The 21376-nt window shown below is 39.6% G+C and overlaps 1 protein-coding gene across 3 annotated transcripts in view; it reads left to right on the plus strand.

The window, feature by feature from the left end:
* The window catches only part of fstl5 (follistatin-like 5), a 196811-nt gene extending 176022 nt beyond the window's left edge, over positions 1 to 20789 (plus strand). For all 3 annotated transcript variants that reach the window (XM_005919390.2, XM_014332737.2, XM_005919391.2), the window contains 4 exons: positions 4343 to 4492; positions 8863 to 8970; positions 10695 to 10819; positions 18362 to 20789. In XM_005919390.2, coding sequence (XP_005919452.1) covers positions 4343 to 4492; positions 8863 to 8970; positions 10695 to 10819; positions 18362 to 19064 — 1086 coding nt within the window. In that variant the 3' untranslated portion in view covers positions 19065 to 20789. The remainder of the gene's footprint in view (positions 1 to 4342; positions 4493 to 8862; positions 8971 to 10694; positions 10820 to 18361) is intronic.
* Positions 20790 to 21376: the final 587 nt, after the last annotated feature.

Raw genomic sequence — 21376 nt, forward strand, 5'->3', positions numbered from 1 at the left:
ATTTTCACTGAAGTAAGAAAAACAAACATGTTCTGTAAACCTGTAAAAACAACAGGCTCAAACAGTCATTTTTATAACATTGTTCAAATAAATATGTCATTATTTTTCCTTCTGTCAGATAACTAATGGGGGAAGAGTAAAGCAAGAGAGTGACAGGCAGGCCTGGTGCAGTGTACTGATGTGGATGCAGTACTGATCTGAGGAGCTGAGTTTGAAGATGAGGCTGTCGATTTATTGGTCAGTCTGGGTTCCTAGCTTCACTTGTGTCTACAACCTTCAGTGACAGAAAAAAGTAAATCAATGTTGCAGATTCAAGAAATTGGCTTCTTTTAAAGGGTGTCTGGGCATAACAGAGGGTGAGGAGTTGAGTCATTCTTGAGTAAAGCCTCCGCTTCTCCGAAAAGGGCATCTAATTAAGATGCCTTCAAGGTAAGGTGTTTTGGGCATATCACCAAATTGGGGATCAAGAGGAATACCCAAGAAAGCTGGAGAGATGCATCTCTTGTTTGGCCTGGGAATGTCTCAGTTACCCCCCAGAAGAGCTAGAAGCAGTGACTGGTCTAAGCATCTGTGTTTGGACTGCTGCCCTACGACCTGGATCCCGATAAGTGGTAAGAAATGGACAAATGGATGGACAGTTGAAGAAAACAATGTCCACTAGACACGTAGGGTACCCACTGAGTCATGGTGTTAATTCACTAACATAACTCATGCAGTCAGAGTGAGTTTCAGATGGCAGTGGACTGTTTACACCGAGCCTCCCCTACTGAGACACCGTTTATCACTGAAGCTTTCAAGCAGCAAAACATTCAGAGTACCCAGCTGATAGATACCTGTTAGATTTACACGTGTTCTCGAATAGCAGCTTTCCTCTGAGCTGCCTTTCATCCAGGAGCTCTGCACTGATTGGACGGCTGTTATACATAAAGCGATGCCATGAACGCGCAACAATCAGCCAAGCGTTCCTCTGAGAGGTGTTTGTATTAGGATATCAATCACTGCAGCACTCCACTCTTGTCTTGGTGGATTGCGGTGTGAACACATGAGGCCGTTTCCCAGCACAGTGCTCACGTTTTCTCCATCACAGAGGATTGATTGCTTATGCACAGCCAATCCATTATCCAAATTCACCAGATAGACTGCTCAACTGCGATACATGTCGTATGGAAGAAAACACAATAACGTCCAATTCTGCTTCAGGAAGCATCTTTATTTGGTTTCCTGTGGAACAAAGGACAATCAGATGTGTTATGAGTTTTGTTTTGTTTTTTATTACATATGTTACAAGGTTATGTTAAGTGCGGTGGTTGTCTTAATGTTTACTGTAAACAATAACAATAGCTTATTTTTTATAGCACCTTTTAAAACATACAAAGTGCTTCACAGTTTGGTGAAGACCACAAATTAAAGATAGTTATACATGTCTAAATATACAAATGTGAGTTAAAGATACAGCCTTAGATTTTCTCCTGCACATTAGAAGAAGAATAGTTATGAAAAAGGACAAAACTAATGACGTTTTCTCTAACTAAGAAAAAGTTTTCTCTGCACTTGTTTAAAACAAACGACAGATTTAGCCTGTTCCAATATGTAGGAGCTACAACCTCAAAATGATCCCCTCTGGTTTTAAAATAAGAGCATGGAACAGTTAAAAGAGTGTGTACAGATTATCGGAGAGGCCAACTGCCACAGTAATGTCTCAGCACATGTCCCTGTATAAGATGGAACTTGGGCCATGTAGGGCTTTATTTAATAAAATTTTAAAATGAATTCTGAATTTCACTGGAACTGAAAGCTTGTAAAGGCAAAAATATAGCTAGTTTTTGTTAGCAGCCTAGCTGCTGCATTCGAGAGCAGTTAAAGATGGCCTATTGCTGAGTGTGGGATGCACACCATAAGTGAGTTACAGTATTTAAGACAGAAAAAGGCAGGAAAAATTCAAATGCGTACTAAACGTTCCACATTTTTGGGTGTTGGTAAAGGTTAAATCAAAGAAACACGGATGGATGCACTCAGATGGATGCAGTTTGCACTTTACCATCATGCTCTCGGTCTTTTGTACAATACAAATAATTTCCATATCCACGCAGTAGACTGCGCCACTATTTTCCTACTCCACCTTACTCATTCCTACTCGTGATGACCGAGTAACAGAACCGAGTAATAGAACTGGACCAGGAAGGTGTGGTGTGACCATGAGGAACTTAGACTGAACAACGAGTGGAAGAGTAGCTGTTGGTGTTTCCAGAGTAGAAGGAGCATAGAGAACCCAAATGCTTAACTTATGTAAATGCATTTTGTATGTATATAAACCTCACATTTGTAATGACAATTTTAATCATAAAACAGTCAAAGGGTAAATAAAATATAGTAATTGGACTTTTAGAAACGCCACATTTATTTTAGAAAACTGACGGGACTCAGTCAACAGCTTGAACACTCTCTCCATATTTCTCTAATTTTAACAGAAGTGTTTTCTAAGTCTTATGTATTCCAAGAGGACCTTGTTTACTCTCAAGGGTGATAATTAGCATGCTAGTTCAAAAGGAAAAAAAACAAAACACTTTAGGGTAATACTAGCTGGAACTCACCTGTAGCTTTTTGAAAAATTTGCTTGGAGAATTTTCTAAAGGCTTTAGGTCCAACTAAGTTATGAGTACATGTTAAAAAAAAATATTGTGAAAGTTGCATCACGTCATACTATAAGACTACAGAAGTTTGGATTGAGAGCTTGGAGGAACACCTCAAGAGATTAGACATGATTGTGCCGTGACTTTACCACAAAGTTTCTCTTTTTGACACTTTTGGATGTTGCTGCTTCACTGTTTTCGGCACTTTCCCTCCCCACAGACGACTTATGTGTCACAAATGTACTAGCTCTACAAATCAACCAGCGGCTTAGCTAGAGAATATCAGAAGCCTCACATTTCTCACAGCAGCTCTTTAAATGTCATCATCCACATTCACAAGTGTAGAGAGTAAAAATCCTCTAAATATAACTTCACACTAGTATTTTTTTAATATCTTTTAAAGAAATACAACACCGCAGTGTGAATTCACTGCAGCATAATGTCCTACTGCAGCATTTGATGAAAAGATATATATTGTTTTGTATCACACTGTAGTCATTTCCATCATAAAGAAGTACAGCAAATGTTTGCAGTCTTTAAAACCTGTCAGTTACAACATAAATTGCATACATCGATTGCACCCACATATATACTGACATATGCAACACACATATACAGAGAGGATTACAGCTGCCTCCATTCACACCCTCGGCTGGGCATCAGATGTTCGATTTCTCACTTCTTAAAGGTGCAATAAGTTGGATATTGGCAGCCCCCCTAGCAACAAAATGACCACAGCGTAGGTCTGCAGGGGTGTCGCAGGGTTCAATAACAATGACTCAACGATTACTTCACAAAGTGGAAGGATTTCTGACTTTTAAAACTGACTCCTCCAACCTGTTTTGGAATAAACAGCAATAGATGGCGCTGCACCTGGACAATGTAGTCACAGAGAATTGAAATCCTTGTCTTTCTGGCTCTTTCAAGCCAGAAAATTCAAAGCAGTGTCATTGATTTAGTGATTTAGCTTCTTGAAATGACCTCTTAGCTGGATGTTTTTGTCTGCAAATTAACCTACAGAGAAGACATGGGCGACATCACTGGGGAGGTCGGCAGTAGAGTTTAGATCCCTCCTCTCTGTTTTTCCCCATCATTCTTAATATAAAGTTGAGTCAAGTTCATACATTAAATAATGCCCCTCGAACCAAGAAATTTTGGCCAGTGAAAAGGGACCTGTCATGGGCTGCCTCTGTGGTTGTAAATATGAGAGAAAGAGTTCATCCCGACATGCCGGAGTCCTTCATTCATCCTTGCAGCTCCCAAAATTGTCCCACAGAGTCTGAAATGGACGACTGGTCACTGCCTGGAGGATTGGATGACTAGGGAAGGGGGTGAGAGGTGGAAATCTCCTGAGCCATAAGGCTGGTTGAGTTGCCCGTTAGCCAGGATGGCGAGAGCTGCCAGGAGTGGAAGCTGAACAGCCGTAGACTGTCCGCGGGCTTTGTGTTGAAGAATATGTGCGGACAAGTGGGAGCGATTACAGAGATTTCGCTGGACCACGTAAAGCTCATTTATCCAAGTTGCCAAGATAGCACGACTCACATCAGCATAGGTGATAAGACTGCAGGTAGTAAACAACACAGAAAAATGACGAGGTGAAGGTAATTGTTTTTTAATGAGACGTATTTCCCTGTAATATGAAAAACAATATGCTCACTGTCGGTGTGTGTCTGTGTGTGTGTGTGTGTGTGTGCGCGCCTTTGTTTTTGCAGGAGGAAGTGTGCCCCACCTCACCAGGAGAGGCGGTTCAGAGGTGTGTGTGGTCATCAGCGGTCAACATCAAGGACAAGTTTATTTATGTGACACAGCCAACCTTGGATCGAGTGCTCATAGTTGACATCCAGTCTCAGAAGGCCGTCCAGGTAATTGTCGGGCTAAACTGGAAAAAACAAGTTCTCGTCAGTTTTGCCAGAAACACAGAGAGAGGGTCTGACGATAACACAGGTCAAGAAAAAAAAAGATTGAATAATCTTTCCTGTTTGTGTCTTTGTAAAAGTGAAAAGTTGTTGTTTACAGTAATTGACTCCATCTGTGCCAAAAAACCTCAAGGTTGCTCGGTGTCCCCATGTTGATTGAACGCAACATATTTCACAAAAACCTTCAATACATCATTGCTCCATATGGGTATTTTCTGTGATTGATTTTGCTGAATGAAGGACACACATGTTTTTTTTCCAGTTCCATACATCATCCTCCTTCATGAAGTTCAAATATATGAATGCTTTGGGCCTAAACTAAAAATGACCTGTATCCTGTTATTTGGGAAACGCTTGTATCAGAGGTGTTGGAATATTGTACTTAAGTAACTATTTAGTAGAGCATTAATACAAATAAGTGAGCGCTGTGGTGTGACGATGTATGAGGAGTGTAGTCCAATGTAAATTCAATATTGCCAGGCTTTCTTTATGTCATCTGGCTCAACAAAACAGATCATTAGTGAAAGGTATCAGAATGGTGGTTATCAGCTTTCTTTGTTATCCCACACTTCCTTCAACCTAGTATTCTGGGTAATAAACACCAGTAGACTAAATCATTTTCCAGTTTATGGTCTATTAATCTGAGTAAAACACCACCAAGCATAAAAATACATTTTCTGATTCATTAACTAAATGCACATAAATGAGTGTAGTAACAAACTGTAGTAATGGACATTGTATTACGTACATTGTGTCTGATACTGTGCTGTATCAGGTTTGACAACCTTTGGTTTTCAGCCTGCATAAAACGTAGCCTCAGGTTCATGTTTATAGCAGCCAGCATTAGTGACACCTGCCAATGTAGCCCATCGGCTTCAAGGTTCAACATGTTTCACATTCAGAGATACTGTTCTGCATACAGAACAGCTAGTTATTTGAGTCAATGTTGCCTTCCTATTAGCTTGAAGCTGTCTGAAGCAGTCTTCTTCCCCAATGTCTGACACCAACAAAACATTTTTGGCTATAAACTGCCTCTCCCTGGTATTTTTCTCTTTTTCTGATCATCCTCTGTAAAATCTAGAGATGATCGTGCCCATCTGGCACAAAAAAAAGAAAACGTTAAAGAAGAAGACACGTTTCTTTAATATTTCAGGGAGGATGATTTTTGTTATCTTGCTTGAAAACAGCGTGAAACATCATCACTGCTACTTGTTCTATTCTGTTTACTAAATACTCAGAGATTTTTTGCATGTACAGTAGATTTATCCACAAGCTTTCATTGATGGACTGTCCCCAGTCCCCAATCTGAAAGCCATAATAAAACATTTAGCTTGCATTTCTTGAGGTTGCACATTGTGGAATTTGAGGTGCGTTTAAGGTCATTTTCCTGCAACAAGAACCCAAAGCATGGTCAATCTAAAATGGTGCTACAAATGGTGCTACAGTTTGAGAGTTCTTTTCATGAAAATCTGCACTTTTTTGCTCCAAATATATCGTTGTTCAGTGTAGCAGTCTGCCATTCGGACTTCCGGTTGAGCTTTGATGGAGTAGGACGCGATTAAATTGTTATTTATTTGCGCTTTTTGGGCATATTTCCAGTCCTGTTTCGGTTTGTGGATTGTCTTGTTGAGAAGTTTTACTCGGGCCGGCGTAAAATGGCAGCAAAAAATGTTAAAACCCGCAGTACTATTCAAACACATCTGAGGCCTGGTTTGCAAACCGCGACCACACCCTCGAGTGAGCCGTCGTCTCCTGCAAAGCCCCCCACATCTCAAGCTAATCCTGATATTGAGGCTCTCAAGGTCGAGTTGCTGGCTTCGCTGAGGAAAGATATCGCCGACATCTTTAAAAAGCAGTCTGCCATTCATCTGGTTTGTTTGGATGTTGCTTGGATGCCAAACTTCTGATTCCATTAAGGTTATTTCTATGAAATCGTGGAGACCTACTCCAAATGTCTATTTAAGAAAAAACTATTTTTATTTGGTTTTCTAGCAATTATTCAAGCAGCTCTTTCAACCTGACCTCTACTTTCTGTTTACCATGTCTTAATTCCATTACAAAGTAAGAAAGCTTCTACTTAAAAAAAAGCTATTTTCTTGTAGTCAAGCTTTGTGGGCATCAATTATTCTCTGTTCTTTAGAGTAGTAGGCAGCTGCTAGTTGTTGGGACAAGGTTTTAGGAGTCTGAGTGTTTATTAAGATGTGAAATGTGCATCCCCAGGCCTTTCCATAATTCTGACCTAATACAAAAATAGGCCTAACAAGCAACTGTAATCATTATGTGAGAGGTCAAATCTTCTGGGGTGCCCAAACTTTTATTTTGCACCAAAATTATATAAAACAGAAAGTGCTCTAATCTTGCTTAAAATATTCAAAGTAATGTTTCATATTTGTCTTTTTAGACATCAGTTTATTATCTACTTACACACAACTACTCACAGTAGCAGAAATTTTGACCAGGGGTTCCCAGCCACTACTGTCACCACTACAGAGAGATTATAAAATCATTCTGATAAGCAACCTCAGTGTCAACAGCAGAGTGCAGGGCTTTGTCTGCATGTGTTGAATTTTTCTACTTGATGAAGTCTGTTTTGTTTCTTACTTGCTTGAAAGCTTGCCAGTGCATCAGCCCGGCTCTGTTCCACTTGAACCGCTAAAGTGCTGCTTTTTCAGCTTTAAGATCAGCTTTTGTTTGACTGCTAATCCCTGACCTGACCCATTTCATACAAACTGCAACTGTCAAGACCCACAGTTAACCTTAGCGTCAACGTGATGACCGAGTGACCCTGAGACCCACCTCTTCAAGGATACTGTCGCCTGGCAACCCTTCAGAAGTGCTTTAAAATGGCAGATCCTGCCATCTTCCTCACAGATGGTGTGAGGAAGCCGCCCCTTTAACACTCCTTGCTGCACCCGTCTCTTTTCCTGGTGGATTTTTTTAAATGCAAGGCTTCCTCAGGAAATAGCAGTGAGTGGTGGAGTTGAATCATCAGTGTCAGTGGGTTTTTTGGGTGTGTCAGACTAATTCCAGGCTGTTCAGATCCCTGCAGATGTTCCTGACACCGTGATAGCTGTTTACAGCTTGCCAGCCTCTCAGGGACCTGCCAGTAAGCAGGTTGGTGTCCCAGAGTCTGTCACAAGCTCATTATTCAGTCGCCTGGAGGTTTAGCTTCATTGCATTATATTACCAGTTGTTAATTACCCACCTGAACCCGTCACTCGTCTCGAATGGTAAGATACACGCAAGTTCTGGTTTCCCAGATTTTCGTGTTCTCATTGGATTATTAATATGATTGACATGCCGAAAGCAACAATAACAAGCGATTTGCGTTTTGAAATTTGCAACCAATTAAATTGTTAGTTAACAGTTTTTAATGAGCAAGCTGTATTTTGTGCATTATAACTAATGAATTGCAGAGTGCATGCGGATACTTGTGTGGAAGTAGCTGCAATGTTCTCCGCGCTTCATCTCTGACAGATCTGTAGAAGTTACTAGAGCATATTGGCTGAGGATCTTTATAATCTTCCTCAGCCAGAAAGAAGTTGTCAGTCGAGAGGAAAAGAACAACGCGAACACCTGTTTTCTCTGATGACTACATGCTCGGAGATTAGTTAGGATTCAACAGATATTCTCATCTTATTTGCAATAACTCTCTTAGGAGATGTTTACTCTCTCAGTAATACAGTATATATTTTGCCAAGGTAAACAATACCATTAGGATTTTGTGGCAAAACAAATATTATAGAAGGAAAGCTGCAGTCAAACGGGGTTGTGGGAATACAGGGTTGCAATAATTCTTTTTAAAAAGATGATTGCTTTTTCTTGCTCTTGTGAGGAGTAAAGCTACTGCATGCTCTCGCTTCCCCTGAGATTGCCGTATTCCCTTTGAGCCGGGTGTCTCTCTGCACTCAGGTGGACATAATGCATGAGGAGCGCTTTTCTGTCACATACGACTCATCTATTGTTCTGGTTGGGAATATTGCCGCTGTGTGTCAAAGAACGGATAAAGACTGAAAGCAATTACTTCAGTGTGGTAAAGAAATTGTGTCTGTCACCACTTGATTTGAAATGCAGCTCAACACCAAACACACCTTATACATAAAAAGCACACCTCCAATCTACCTTGTTAAAAGAAGACTTGGACCTGTCAACCCGCGGTGCATTAGTCTGCAGGAAAACCTTTCAAAAGCATTACCATTGCACATCAAAGAGGGATCTCTTCAAACACAAGTCTAGTTTGCCTTGCGGTATTATACCATGGCCCTGCTGTCTTTGGGCTCAATTTGGTTTTTGATCGGTTGTGTGTTCTCTTTCAGACGGTCAGCACTGACCCATATCCAGTGAAGCTCCACTATGACAAATCTCATGACCAGGTGTGGCTGCTCAGCTGGGGAGACATGGAGAAGAACTTTCCTACCCTGCAGGTGTGTCCGTGGTTCACTAGTTAATTATATTTCAATGTTTTTCTCTCCTCTGCAGTCCTTGTCCATTTTCGTCCTTGTAAAACGGTTGAAAGCAGTGAGTTATATAAACAAGCACAGAGATGCAGACTATCAAGGCAAAGTTCGGATGGTTCACATGCTTTAAAATGTATTATGTTCACCAACTGTCAGAAAATTGTGAAAAATACCAATCATGTTGTCCCAGAGTCCAAGGCTACTCATTTTTCCTTTACCAACAGTGCCAAATTATCTGGTCATTAATTTTCTATTACTCAACGAACCCTTTCAGGATTCTATAAATAAAAAGAGCTGATAGAGGAACTTAATATCTTCCTGCTGATTATATTAAATACCCTGTGTGAAGATAGGCATGTGTAAGCTGTAAAATCAGCGATAAGGAATAACTATTAGCATAACATTACCAACAAAGCCAATCCAGAAAGCTACAGGTGATAAAAACAAACAAACACATCTTTTCTCCCTACAACAAATTCAGTGACTTCAGCTGTGCATTATTTGACAGTTGAAAAAAAGATTTTATTTTTTATTTATTTATTTATTTTTTAGAAAGAGGGGCAATACATATTAATGAACATTTTAACAAATGTAAATATGCCAGATTATAGCCTTGGGCTAATTTCCATCTGCATCCCACCTTTACTTTCATTGCTTCTCCCTTAGAGTATATTTTAAGTTAATTAAATGCACTTTGAGTGCAGCAGGCATTAAGGCTGTAGTAGTTTTTGGTTCTGAACCACTACACATAAATCCAGGCACATAAACTTCTGACCACAAAGGTAGAGTGTTGTATCATTAAAAAGTTAAATTTAAATATATATATCAAAAGATGGTGCTTTTATTGCACATCAGGATTGGTCCATCTCATTCACACTGCTCTTTAGATATCCTGTTCTGACCACTTGTGTCTCTGCGAACAGCAAACATTAACTTGTTGGGTCAACATCAAAATGACCCAAATTTCATGTAATAATTTTTAACATGATACTCAAGATGAAGGGTTGCTGAGCCAGTGTAGCACATATTGCATACTTCAAGTGGTAAAACAGGACCTCTGGGGAACACACTGAAAATAGCACTCGCGCTATTATAGTACTAACTAAATCTGCTGTTTCTTTCTTTCTTTAAATTCTGGAATTCACTACACTTATTGATTGCACCTTATAAATACTCTTTGTATATGTTCAATTTTGAGGCCTTTGCTATAAATGGAACACATATTTAATGAGTGTGTTTTTTAATTGTTTCCTTTGAGTCAAATTGAGCGGTTTCATTGGAAATTCTAGTTTGTCATCAGGAGCACAGAGATTTGTAATGCAGGGATTTGGTCTGTGGCAATTTGCCTTCAGCATTGTGGTACAATCAAAGCAAACCCTGCCTACACACAACCACATGTCTACACGCTTCCATGCATGCATGATGATTATTTAGACACCAAGGAATATAGCACACATCACCTCCTACTGAGAAGCTCCAGCTACTCAACAGCACGAGGAGAGGCTGAAGAGTTTTATCTGTTAAAAAACACTGGAAACCTTTGCAGCTTTCTGATATTAGTCCCTTTCGGTTCATTGTTAGCTCCAAGTAAGTATGATTTAAAGACTTTAATGAGGAGAAACCAGCAGCACTGAGTGTATTCATCAAGCTCATTTTAAACACCCACCTGCTTCTCTGTTGGTCTTCACCAGGTGATCAATCAGGCCAGCGGAAGAGTCTCCCACCACACCGTTCACACACAACCGGTCGGCAGGCGCTTCGACAGAGTGGACGATTTCTTCATTCCCGCCTCCAGCCTCATCATTAACCACATCAGGTACATCCAGCATGATCCAGCAACATTCCTAATGTAAATTGATTTGCAAATTAGGTTCACCCCTTTGGCATTTAATTCACTTTACTTAAAATCTCTTCAAGACTCAATACAATAATTTGAATGAGCATTGTTTTGCGCTACTTGAGTGGGTTTTTGGATCAAGGCCACACAGTTATCTGATGAAACTGGGCACCCTGAAACTGATTATATAATTCCTTATTTTTTAAATAAATTCAAAAGACTAACAAGAACCAGCATAAAAAATCACAAAAGAGTTGCAGAAAACAATAAATAATATAAGCATGTTATAAGTATTAGAAATTTTAAATATGTCAGTGTACTCTTTGCTTTACATTTCTTGGCAGTATCTCAAAGGACACTTGCAGAAAGTCGCAGGATCCTTACAACTGTTAAATATCCTTTGACTGTTTAAAGTCTGGTTTGGCCACGAAGAAAAAGGCCAAAGTTACAGATTTTTTTTTAATCAAATCACTAGGTCATAAAAACTTCCAAAAACAAAGAAAAACTAAATAATCCTAATCTTAATTTTTCCAACCGACAGATTACCAAAAATATTCAGTTTTCAGTAATAAACAGCAAGTGGCAGAAAATGATCTGCATTCTTCTTGAAAACTTTTTGAACAGTTACCAGATTTCAGTACAGTTGCAAATACTGAATTAATGAATTAATTTCATCAATTATTATTTTATCTTAAATGTTGCTAGGTTGTTTAAAATCAAGTATTCGTCGGCTGTGTTCCTGTGCAGGTTCCTGTGCAAAGACTGTAAATATTACACAGTAGCTCTGGTAGATCTTGTACGCAGTGCTTTTCAAATGCTCAAAAAATAAGAGGACTGACAAATGCAAGTGACTAGCGAGATAGACATGTCACACTGGTAAATTTATAATCCGATTCATTTTTTATAATTTTATAATTCTGTAGATTTAATAATACATCATAATAGATTCTGAATCTACCCCTCAGAGCATGTTAAGCTGTAAGGCATCTTCATGCCTACTTTAAAGTGTCTGGGAGGCAGAAGCTCAGCCCATCCAACTGGTTCACATTCCAAGCCATCAAATACTGCTCTTGGTCAGAAGTCGCTGGGGTGACAGACTTACACATGTCAAAGGTGTTTAGGCATCTGATGCAGGGGCTGCTGCAGTATTAGACTCTAAGAAGTATTGTGTATCAAATTCAAATAAAGGAGACACAAGGGTGAGGTGGAGGTCTAGGATAGAAGATGCTAAGGCAGGTTGCAGTTAATCTCCCATTTAGAGCGTTGCTTTTTTACTCAGTGGTTAGTTAAGTTTAGGAGTTTATTATGATTTTCGTCACTTGGTCACAATATTAAGGTGTATATTAAAAATTACATGTAAGCAAATAATCGTGCAGCAAAAATAAGGAGCTGAAAATTAACATCAAAGAGGATTTGTTTCTTTAATGGCCACTTTGGCTCCAAAAGTGAGTCCATCTCTGAAGGAAGCTTTTTTGTAACCGGATACAAAAAAACTAAAAGATTGTGGCCTTTATGAATAGTAAACACCCACTTAGGGGTATAGAGGTTTTGACTGACAGATGGGACAAAGGAAAGTGGCTACAGCTGACGGCTGCCTGCTAGGCCCTACCTTTACTAATTTGATTGAAATAGACCTTTCAACCTTTTGGACTCTTTTCTTTTTCTTTTAAGGAAATAATGTAACAAATTTCCGAGCTTGGTGCTAGACATTACCAGTAAATGGTGATTACCTGATAAATCAGCAGCAATACCTGAGGCTTAGGTTTATTTCCATTTCTGTACAGGATGTCCACATAATGTGCATTAACTTTAAAAACAATTAAATAAGCTATGCCGTTTATAGCTGTTGAAATTTTCCTTTCAGAAACATCATGACCAAAACAGAATAACAACAATTAAATGCAGCTGCCTCCTTACACTGATAAAGATATCCCCAAACTCTTTGTGTCAAACGGTCAAAGAGTGGTTTTAAGAAAGAATCAGCAATTAGTATTATCATCAAATGCCACTACTTACAGGAGTCATTAGTGTTTTCTTTGTTCTCACCGAGATCAAATAAAAAAAAAAACCCCAACAAAGTCAGAGGGGGGGGGGGCAGTTTGGCACCTCACCTGCTCTTTATCGCTTTAGTTCATCAACAACAAAGCATAGACCTGCTGAGTGCAGAGTGCATCGAAACGCTGCTTCGGTTTTCACATGTCACGAGCAGCTGTCACACCCAGGCTTAACGCGGATAGAGAAAAGCTTTTCCCAAACGCTTGGCTAATGTCACGGAGAGGCCAGGAACAAGCAGGAGGTCTGGAGGATTTCAGGAAGTTAACGGTCTCCTGCCGAGGAGGAGCACGCAGTCCGGCGTGTGTCTGTGTGGTGGGAGTGTGGGTGGGGTTGCTGGCACAGCTGTAATTAGATCCACTGAGACCTGCAGGGAAGATTGCAGGAAAGTGTGACCATGTTTTCTTTCTTTTTTTCCCCAGAATGTTGTGTGAAAAGTGCTCTCTTTAACAGCTACTCATAGTTAAAAATAAGCTTTCTCTTTGGAGGTGCAACTATTATGAATGTTTTTCATATGGCTAAAATCGGACAGTACCTGAGGCTGAAGCCGAGTACTCTTCTGGAGAATGTGTGACAACATGTGAAGCAGGACAAAGCTTTGGATCTATACACATTTTTTATTTGGACAACTGTTTTATTGCAGATAATAGAGAAGTTGGAATTAACTGCTACCCCGTGGCTCTGATTTTTCTTTATATATCTGGTACTCACACAGGCATTTATCTGCTGGCAGGAACACAGCATCGATTAGTCGATTAAGCAACATGAGCAGTGTGCGAACGGCCAACATATATTCAGCAACTTCCAGGGATTGTTTAATGACTGGGGATTCCCTCGGCAGCTACTATAAAGCAAACAGGAACTTCCAGGGGCTGTCATTCATTACAGCCATCGACTTGTAGCCAAGCAAATTTACATGTCAGCAAAAGGAAAGAAAAAAAGTGGTTGTTTCTTATTTATGCCCACATCTATAGCACCCTGCAGCTCAAGCTACCCACACTCATTTTTTTTTTCTCCACAAATTTCTAATCATTGCACAGACTCCCTTTTGGCAAAACAAGTCGAGCGAGATGTTGGTTTGATGTTTCTTTTTGTGCTAGAGGATGGGTGAACAAGAATTGCTGTGCTTTAGATATATTTTACTGTTCAGCATCCATTGTCGCTGCTCACAAGCTTTACCCTGAGGATCTTTTACTGAACTGCATAGCAAACATTACTCTGGGGTTAAGTGTTTAGACTCAGCCATTTCTAAAGTGAAAACACTGACACAGAGATGAGTTAGCATGCAAAGCAGCTAGTTGAACATAGCCATCTTGTGCAGAATTGGGGGAAATCTTTTATGCATTAGTCATTGGTACAAACGACAAACAGCAGCTGTCAGTTTGGCACAGAGCAATCCGGGTCTGCCAGTGAAGCACCCCAGCTGTGTTCACATCACAGCAAGGCCAAACAATGTCTGATTATCAATTTTTCATACATGAAAAAAAGTCAAACCATGGAGAAAAGTATTTGTTTCATCGCATCGACCTTTTGCTTCCAAGCATGTTACCAATATTTCACAGCATTTGTGCACTAGTCATTGATCAGCCACAATATTGATAATAATCCATGGCAAAACAATTTCAGTGTTGTTTGATAGGCAGAGTTGTATTATTGGTCTGTAAATCACCAGCTCTGCCTGCCAGTGGGTGAAAATGGTTTTTCAGATTTAAACTGCACAATACCGGTACATTTTTCTGATGATTTTCTTCTAGATTCCCCCATCTTTCTTCAGAGCTTATTTTTTAATATAGGTGAGGGACACTATAGTAGAATGAAGAACCAACATGTTTAGTGACGGAGGGCTTTTTAATTGACATAAAACCGCTTTGGTGGTTTCACAGAATTGATTGAATGATCATAAATCTTTGTAAGACTCCAGTGAATCGAATACCACTTATGAAAGTTAACCAGTGTATACTGCCAACAAATTTTACAGTCTAAATTACTCATAAGTCCTGATTGTATAATGAAAACTTTGTCTGATTAATTCATTTGAATGGGCATTTTAATTCTTGGCTGTTCTGAGAATTTGGCTGTATTCACAAGCACTTACTGAGAGAGATGCTAGAGCTTCTTGTTAGGATACAGTGCAGTATTCACAACGCTTCGCTCATTCCACAATTTGTCGTATTACAGTAGTTGTTTCTTATTGAATCTTAGGATTCAATTCATTTTTCACCCTTAAAATTCTACAAATACCTCATAATGACAAAGTGAAGAAGGTTTGCGCACACAGCCACCAGTATAGACCAGTTCGGAGCCAGGAAAAAACAGCAAAGTGTGGTTCATTTCAGTTTGATGTCAACTCCAAATAAAAGTTTATTGTATATAATCATTAGTTAGGCTAGCATTGACTCTGCTAGCCTAACTAATGATTAAGAGAGAAATTCTGAAAGGCTGCTGATATCACTGCTTGCTTCTTATGGAAGTAACACATTCACATATCTGAGCAATAACAACTTGGTAGGATGAGTGAACTGGTCCAGTGTTAGACTCTAACCTTAAATAAAAGTCCAGTCCAGGTAATTAATTTGGATTAGATTGTCCAAGTCTCGTTTCCCTGCAGCAACCTGCCTACTCTGACCTGTTTCCTTTGTCTTTGCTTTACTTATTCTGAAATCCTTGGTTGAACATTACAGGGATTAAACTAGTGGTTTTTCAGTGGTGGTCCTCAGTTTCCTTTCAGTCTTAGACTTGGCTAAATCATAATAATAAATTTTTGTATTTTTATTAAACGACAATGAGTAGAAAGTAGCTCTTTAACTGTATGAAGGGGGTGGAGTGCAGAACAGAAAATGGTCAAAGAATTCATATTGCAAGTTCTTACAGTAACACTGAGTTACAAAAGGAACAATTAAATCTGCTGTTTTCCTGATTAAATTGGAAAAAAAAGGATTTTTAGTTGTGAAAATGAATGAAAATAAATGGTCTGCTCCACAATTTCTGTGCTAAATGCAGACAACTGTTTTGTAGCACAGTCTAGACTTGGCAACAAAATAAGAAAAACTGCTCCATTAATAATAAGACAGGCTAATTAAAGACTATTTAAGATGCCAAAAGCCATCGATCATTAGCAGCTCCAAACCAACGGCAGGAAATTTTTAAGTAAAAAAAACAACCCAAAACTAAATACTGATCACATAATAAGTGAAATATAACTAATTAAGGAGTAAAGCCAGCCTCACACACGTGAGAAATAGTTGTTATCAATTTATGCTCACATGTTACAAACCAAAAACTCTGCTTTAGTTGTTTCTGTGACCCTGTGCAATCTCCTGCCTGGCCCCAGTGGACACAATGATCTCTGGATCAATGATTCCCTTCACAGTGATGATAATGTGCTGTGTGGCTTTCAAACAGCCATTTTCTGTTCACAGGTACAGACAGTGTGGTGTTCAAACGGCATAAAAGATGATGAATGACGGCAAGATTGAAGCGCCTGTCAGCATCAATCACCTGGTATTCGCATTTAATTGAGGCCTGTCCGCTCCTTGCATATTCCAACTGTTCAGCTGTTAAAGTGTAATGTGCCATTAGGAGGTTCTTTGGGTTTTTCTAATGAGTAGCATTTTCACTGATTGTTGCCCACATATAACACTGCTATGATTCTATTAAAGGGGAAAGTGTAGATGATTTTAGACAGCCAATATGAAGATTGCCAGAGGGCAGAAGATGGCCGTTTTAGTGTTTTAAATGGACCTCTCAGATATGTTAAAGTTTTGCTCCTGAAAATTTATTTAAAATTATGACAGTCCAACAATCTTCATAATTACCTAGTAAAAAAAATCAATTTCTTATTTCAGGTTGACCTTGCCTTATCATCTGCATTGTGCTGGTCGATTTAAGATTTTTTTTGCACCTGCAGGTTAAGCTTCTAGGGGGCATTTTACTGTCAGATTTCTTTAAAAAAAAATCAAAAATTACAGAACATTTTCAAATACAGTGCATGACTGTTCAAAGCAAATGACTTGAGCTTTGAACTAACAAGATGTCCTTCTGCATTAATCATCCAAAAAGGCCGGGAAGCTGGAGAAGACAGCCTAGAAACGTATGATTTTGCCCCTCAAATTCAGCTTACAAGCACTAATTGCTAGTCCGTCTGTATTAGAGCACAAATTATAAAGAGTGTAGAACTAAACACAGCTGCAGCTGATAGGATGATGTAGTTGGTCATAAAACAAAAAATTAAAAATGCAATTTGATGATGGTCTAGGATGGAAAAACTAAGAATCATCAAGATTATTATAATTAACATGGGGTGCGATGACTATATACTTCAAATTTCATCAGCAGTTGTTGAGATATTTTATCTAATAGTATGAGTGCTAGAGTTAAAGGTAAAACTCTGGATTAGCAAAGTCAGAAGCTCTTCAAGTCTGTGAAACAAAATTCAAAGAAGTCATGCAGCAATCCAAGGAAAAGGTGTTTAAAAAAAACCCTCAAAGTTCTAATGTACTGTTTTTGTGTAATTTTGGTCAAATTTGTCAGCACAACCAGACTGAGGAGACTGTATGTTTATTTATATGGGGATGAGTTTCCATTGAAATCCCTTTTACAACTGGTTTTCAAATGAAAACCAAGTTAAACCCAAAATGTATTTACTTTACCCCCCCCCCCCTGGTTCCAAGCAGGTCATGGGAGAAATGCCACCGGCGGTCAGAACTACAATGGTACCTGATGGTCTTCTAATCTTAGCAGAGCAACACAGTGTTGCAGTGGCTAGCACTCATGCCCTACAGTGAAAAGGTCCTAGATTTGGATTGACTGACAGCTGAGCTTTTTTTTGTGGAGTTTGCATATTCTGCCTGTGTTTGAGTGAGTTTTCTCCAGGTACTCACTCCACTTGGTTTAAAGGAAAGCATTGACCAATTACAATCCATAAAGGCTAAAAATGCAAAAGTTGCAGCATCACTAAGGAGGCAAATTTCACCTGCTGACTCGCTAAATCTCATTCTCAGCAATGTGTGGACGTGCTGAGTTGCGGCATTTTGTCAGATAGCCGAGATGTTTGCTGGATGGGGATTATAGGGAATACATTGTGCATTATTTGCAGTTTATGCATCAGAAACTGTATATAGAAATAATATACAACATTTAAACTTGCTTCTACGTTTGTGTTTTGTTTTAACACGGGGGTCTGTGGGGATTCATTTGATCTCGAAGGAAGCCTCAAGAGTTTATTAAACAAACTGCAGATTTGGGCAGTTGTGCATTACTGCTTGGACGGTCTTAAATGAGAAAAATGTATCGCTAAAGTCATGCTCAGGTAAACCGAAATATTTTAGATATATTCTGACCCTACTTTTGTACAAAGTGCTCAACCAGTCAACTGGGTTGGCAGTTTCTTGATTCTTAATTTGGATTTCAGAAGAAAAATGTGATATTGATTAAATCTTTTCTTTGTTTTTCTCTTTAAATTCTCTGCAGATTTGGCCTCATCCTTCATCGAAATGAGCCTGTCCTACACAAGATTGACCTGGAGACGACTTCATATGTGAAAAACATCAGTTTATGGGAGTACAGCTGCATCCCCAAGTCTGTAGCCTACACCCATCTGGGTGGCTATTACTTTGTTAACTGCAGGCCAGACTCTACCGGTGCCACGCAGCCTCAGCTCATCTTAGACAGCGTGACAGACAGCGTAATTGGTCAAAACCGTGACATCACTGGCACTCCCTATGTGTCTCCAGACGGCCACTACTTGGTCACTGTCGATGACAGTGATGGCTTGATGAGAATCCAGACGATCTCAGAGCGAGGGCAAATCCAGGAACCCTTCGATATCCACACCAACTTGCACCTATCTGATCTGGCCTTCCAGCGCTCCTTCACCGAAGTCCACCAGTATAACGTTTTCGGCAGCTCCGGCCGTCAAACTGACGCTCTGTTTGTGGAGCTGAGCACCGGCAAAGTCAAGATGATCAAGAGCTTGAAGGAGCCGACCAAGTCCTTTGAGTGGCCGTGGAGCAGCAAGAACAGGATCATGGCGGGCAGCGGACTGTTCGGACAGTACCTCATGACACCGTCCAGAGAGTCCCTCTTCATCCTGGATGGACGGCTCAACAAGCTCAACTGTGAGATCACCGATGTCCTCAAAGGCAACGTGGTGGTGTGGGTGGGAGAGTCTTAGGTCATGACGATGAGACCCAGTGAGCTTTTTCCTTTCAAAGGTACTAATGCACTGAATTCTGTTGCAGATTCTTTAGTTTTGTGGGAGTCCGATAATGAAAACCACAGATTCAGAAACCAAATTGACTTCATCACACGGATGAGGGACTGTCATCCGAAAATGAAAAAAATAAAATAAAATAAAAAATGCTAAAAAAAAAGAACAAATATGTGAGGGCATAATTGATTGATATTGTCTTGAAGCCAAGTTTGTTTGTTTTGTTTTCACCTGGTGGTTTGCCTCTACATCAAAGTTGCTTGCTAGTAACATTTTTTTCAGGAAAATTGGTATGAAATTATAAATATGTGCAACTTTGCATTATTATTCGGTTGTATTCAGTGTGTGGGAATGCTGTAGATAATCTCTTAACAAAAACAAACTAAAGTGAATCGGCAGAAACGCATATATACATATATATTGTATACACCCAGATTAAATCTTATAATTTCAATTTTCCCATTCCCAACTTTTTTCCTGTGCCTTCAAGGAAAATTCCCCTCCATCAGAGGAATTAGCATAATTATTCCCAGTGTGACTGCAGACTAACACCTCTTTCTTTGACCCATTCATTCATGGTGAGTGTGAGTGGTTCCTCACAAATCTACAGCTCTCGTCCATCGAATGCAGCCAAATCTGTCTAATTAAAACGAGCCCTTGCTGTGATCCCATCCTGTTTGAAGTGGAGACTGAGTGGTTCATTATGGTTGTGTGCTCTGTAACCTTTGATCCGAAATTATAACCAGCTTTGGAAGGTTTTGAATGATATAGTTTTTTTTTCCTCTTCTTTTCATTTATAGTCTAAAGCAGAAAAATGAAAGTCAGTGGTGATGTTAGGTAAATATTGCCAGCTTTACACATTGTGAAATTTAAAATATTTCAAAAATGTTCCTTAGCTAAGAGTCAATAGAGCACTCGTGTGTGAAGAAAATTCTGTCATAATTTTAATATCCCTGGACCAAATAAAAGAAAAGCATCTTAGAGTGTAGCTGAATGTGGAGCACATGCGTAGTCTGCTCTGTTTGACAGCGTGTTTCAAGTGGATGTTTTAATGTGAAGTAATGATGAACTAGCACACTGGGGACTGGGGTAGATGTGGTTGTGCCGTGTAGAGGGTCTTTGAGCATGAGAAGCAGCTCTTTCTAGATGCTCCTGCAGTAGTCAATGAAACCGTTTCCTAGCTGGACACATTTCTATGCATATTCACCCTAGCACTCTATGACTCTGAATCACAATGGGCAACTGTATCTCAAATTTAGTATGAACTTTTGATGTGTACAGATTATATATAGTCATTCTGTCTTTCCAGTTAAAGCGTATATACTTTGATTTAAATTTTCCTGTTTTAAACCCCGACTCTGCTGATGACGACCTCTGACCTTTCTCTCTGTTAATGTCTGTTAATGTCCTGTACATAGCGGCTGGCTGTGAGTCCATTAGTTTCTCATCAGTGTACAGATTCTGCCAGGTTCTGTTCATTTCAGAAAATCAACACACTCCTTTTTAAGAATGAAAAACAAAACACACAGCTATCATTATGGACATCCTGTTCCCAAGCAGCACATTGTGATCACAAACACTGATTCCACTTCCCTATAGCCATGTCTCGTATGTTCTTTCATGTGATTGTTATTTATATAGAGAAAACACGCTTGTCATTTTACCCAACAATAAAAAATATATCATGAACCAAGTGTATCGTTGTGTCTTTTTGTTGTTAAAGTGACCTTCTATAGAGGCCGCTTTACAGCTATGGAATAAAGGCTCCTTTAGGAGCCAAGCTGACCGTTATTTATTCTGCAACAAGAACAAGGTCACAAGTCTGTTTTCCCTTTGGGTGCATTTATCTTGCAGCAAAGAATGCTTAAGATAACTGTAAGAAGCAGAAAAAAAATACATAAATTAAGACTTTTTAGTTTCATGCAAAAATGTGTGTGTATTTTTGTTATTGCAGGCCTCAGCCACACAGAGACCAATCAGCTTCCCTAAGCCTGCTGGGAAACAATGTGTATTCCCCCATGGTTCGTGAATGATTGCTGGAGGTTACTGGCTGTGTCAGCTGAAATCAGTCACCAAGAGCGTCCTGCACCAAAAACCTCCTTGTGATTGCTTTGGTCACTAACAGATTACCGCAGTTGCCCATAGTGTGCATGGAAGACAACGATTTATCTGCAAACACTCGCCTGCTGCTTACTGAGAAGTAGTGAAACTTGAACAAGTGCGACCCAAACCAGAATCGGAGGGGGAAACCCCCCAAAACAATTGAAAATGCATGA

This window comes from Haplochromis burtoni, unplaced genomic scaffold (assembly GCF_018398535.1).
Source record: "Haplochromis burtoni strain Fernald_Lab_line unplaced genomic scaffold, NCSU_Asbu1 Contig_33, whole genome shotgun sequence".
NCBI lineage: Eukaryota > Metazoa > Chordata > Actinopteri > Cichliformes > Cichlidae > Haplochromis > Haplochromis burtoni.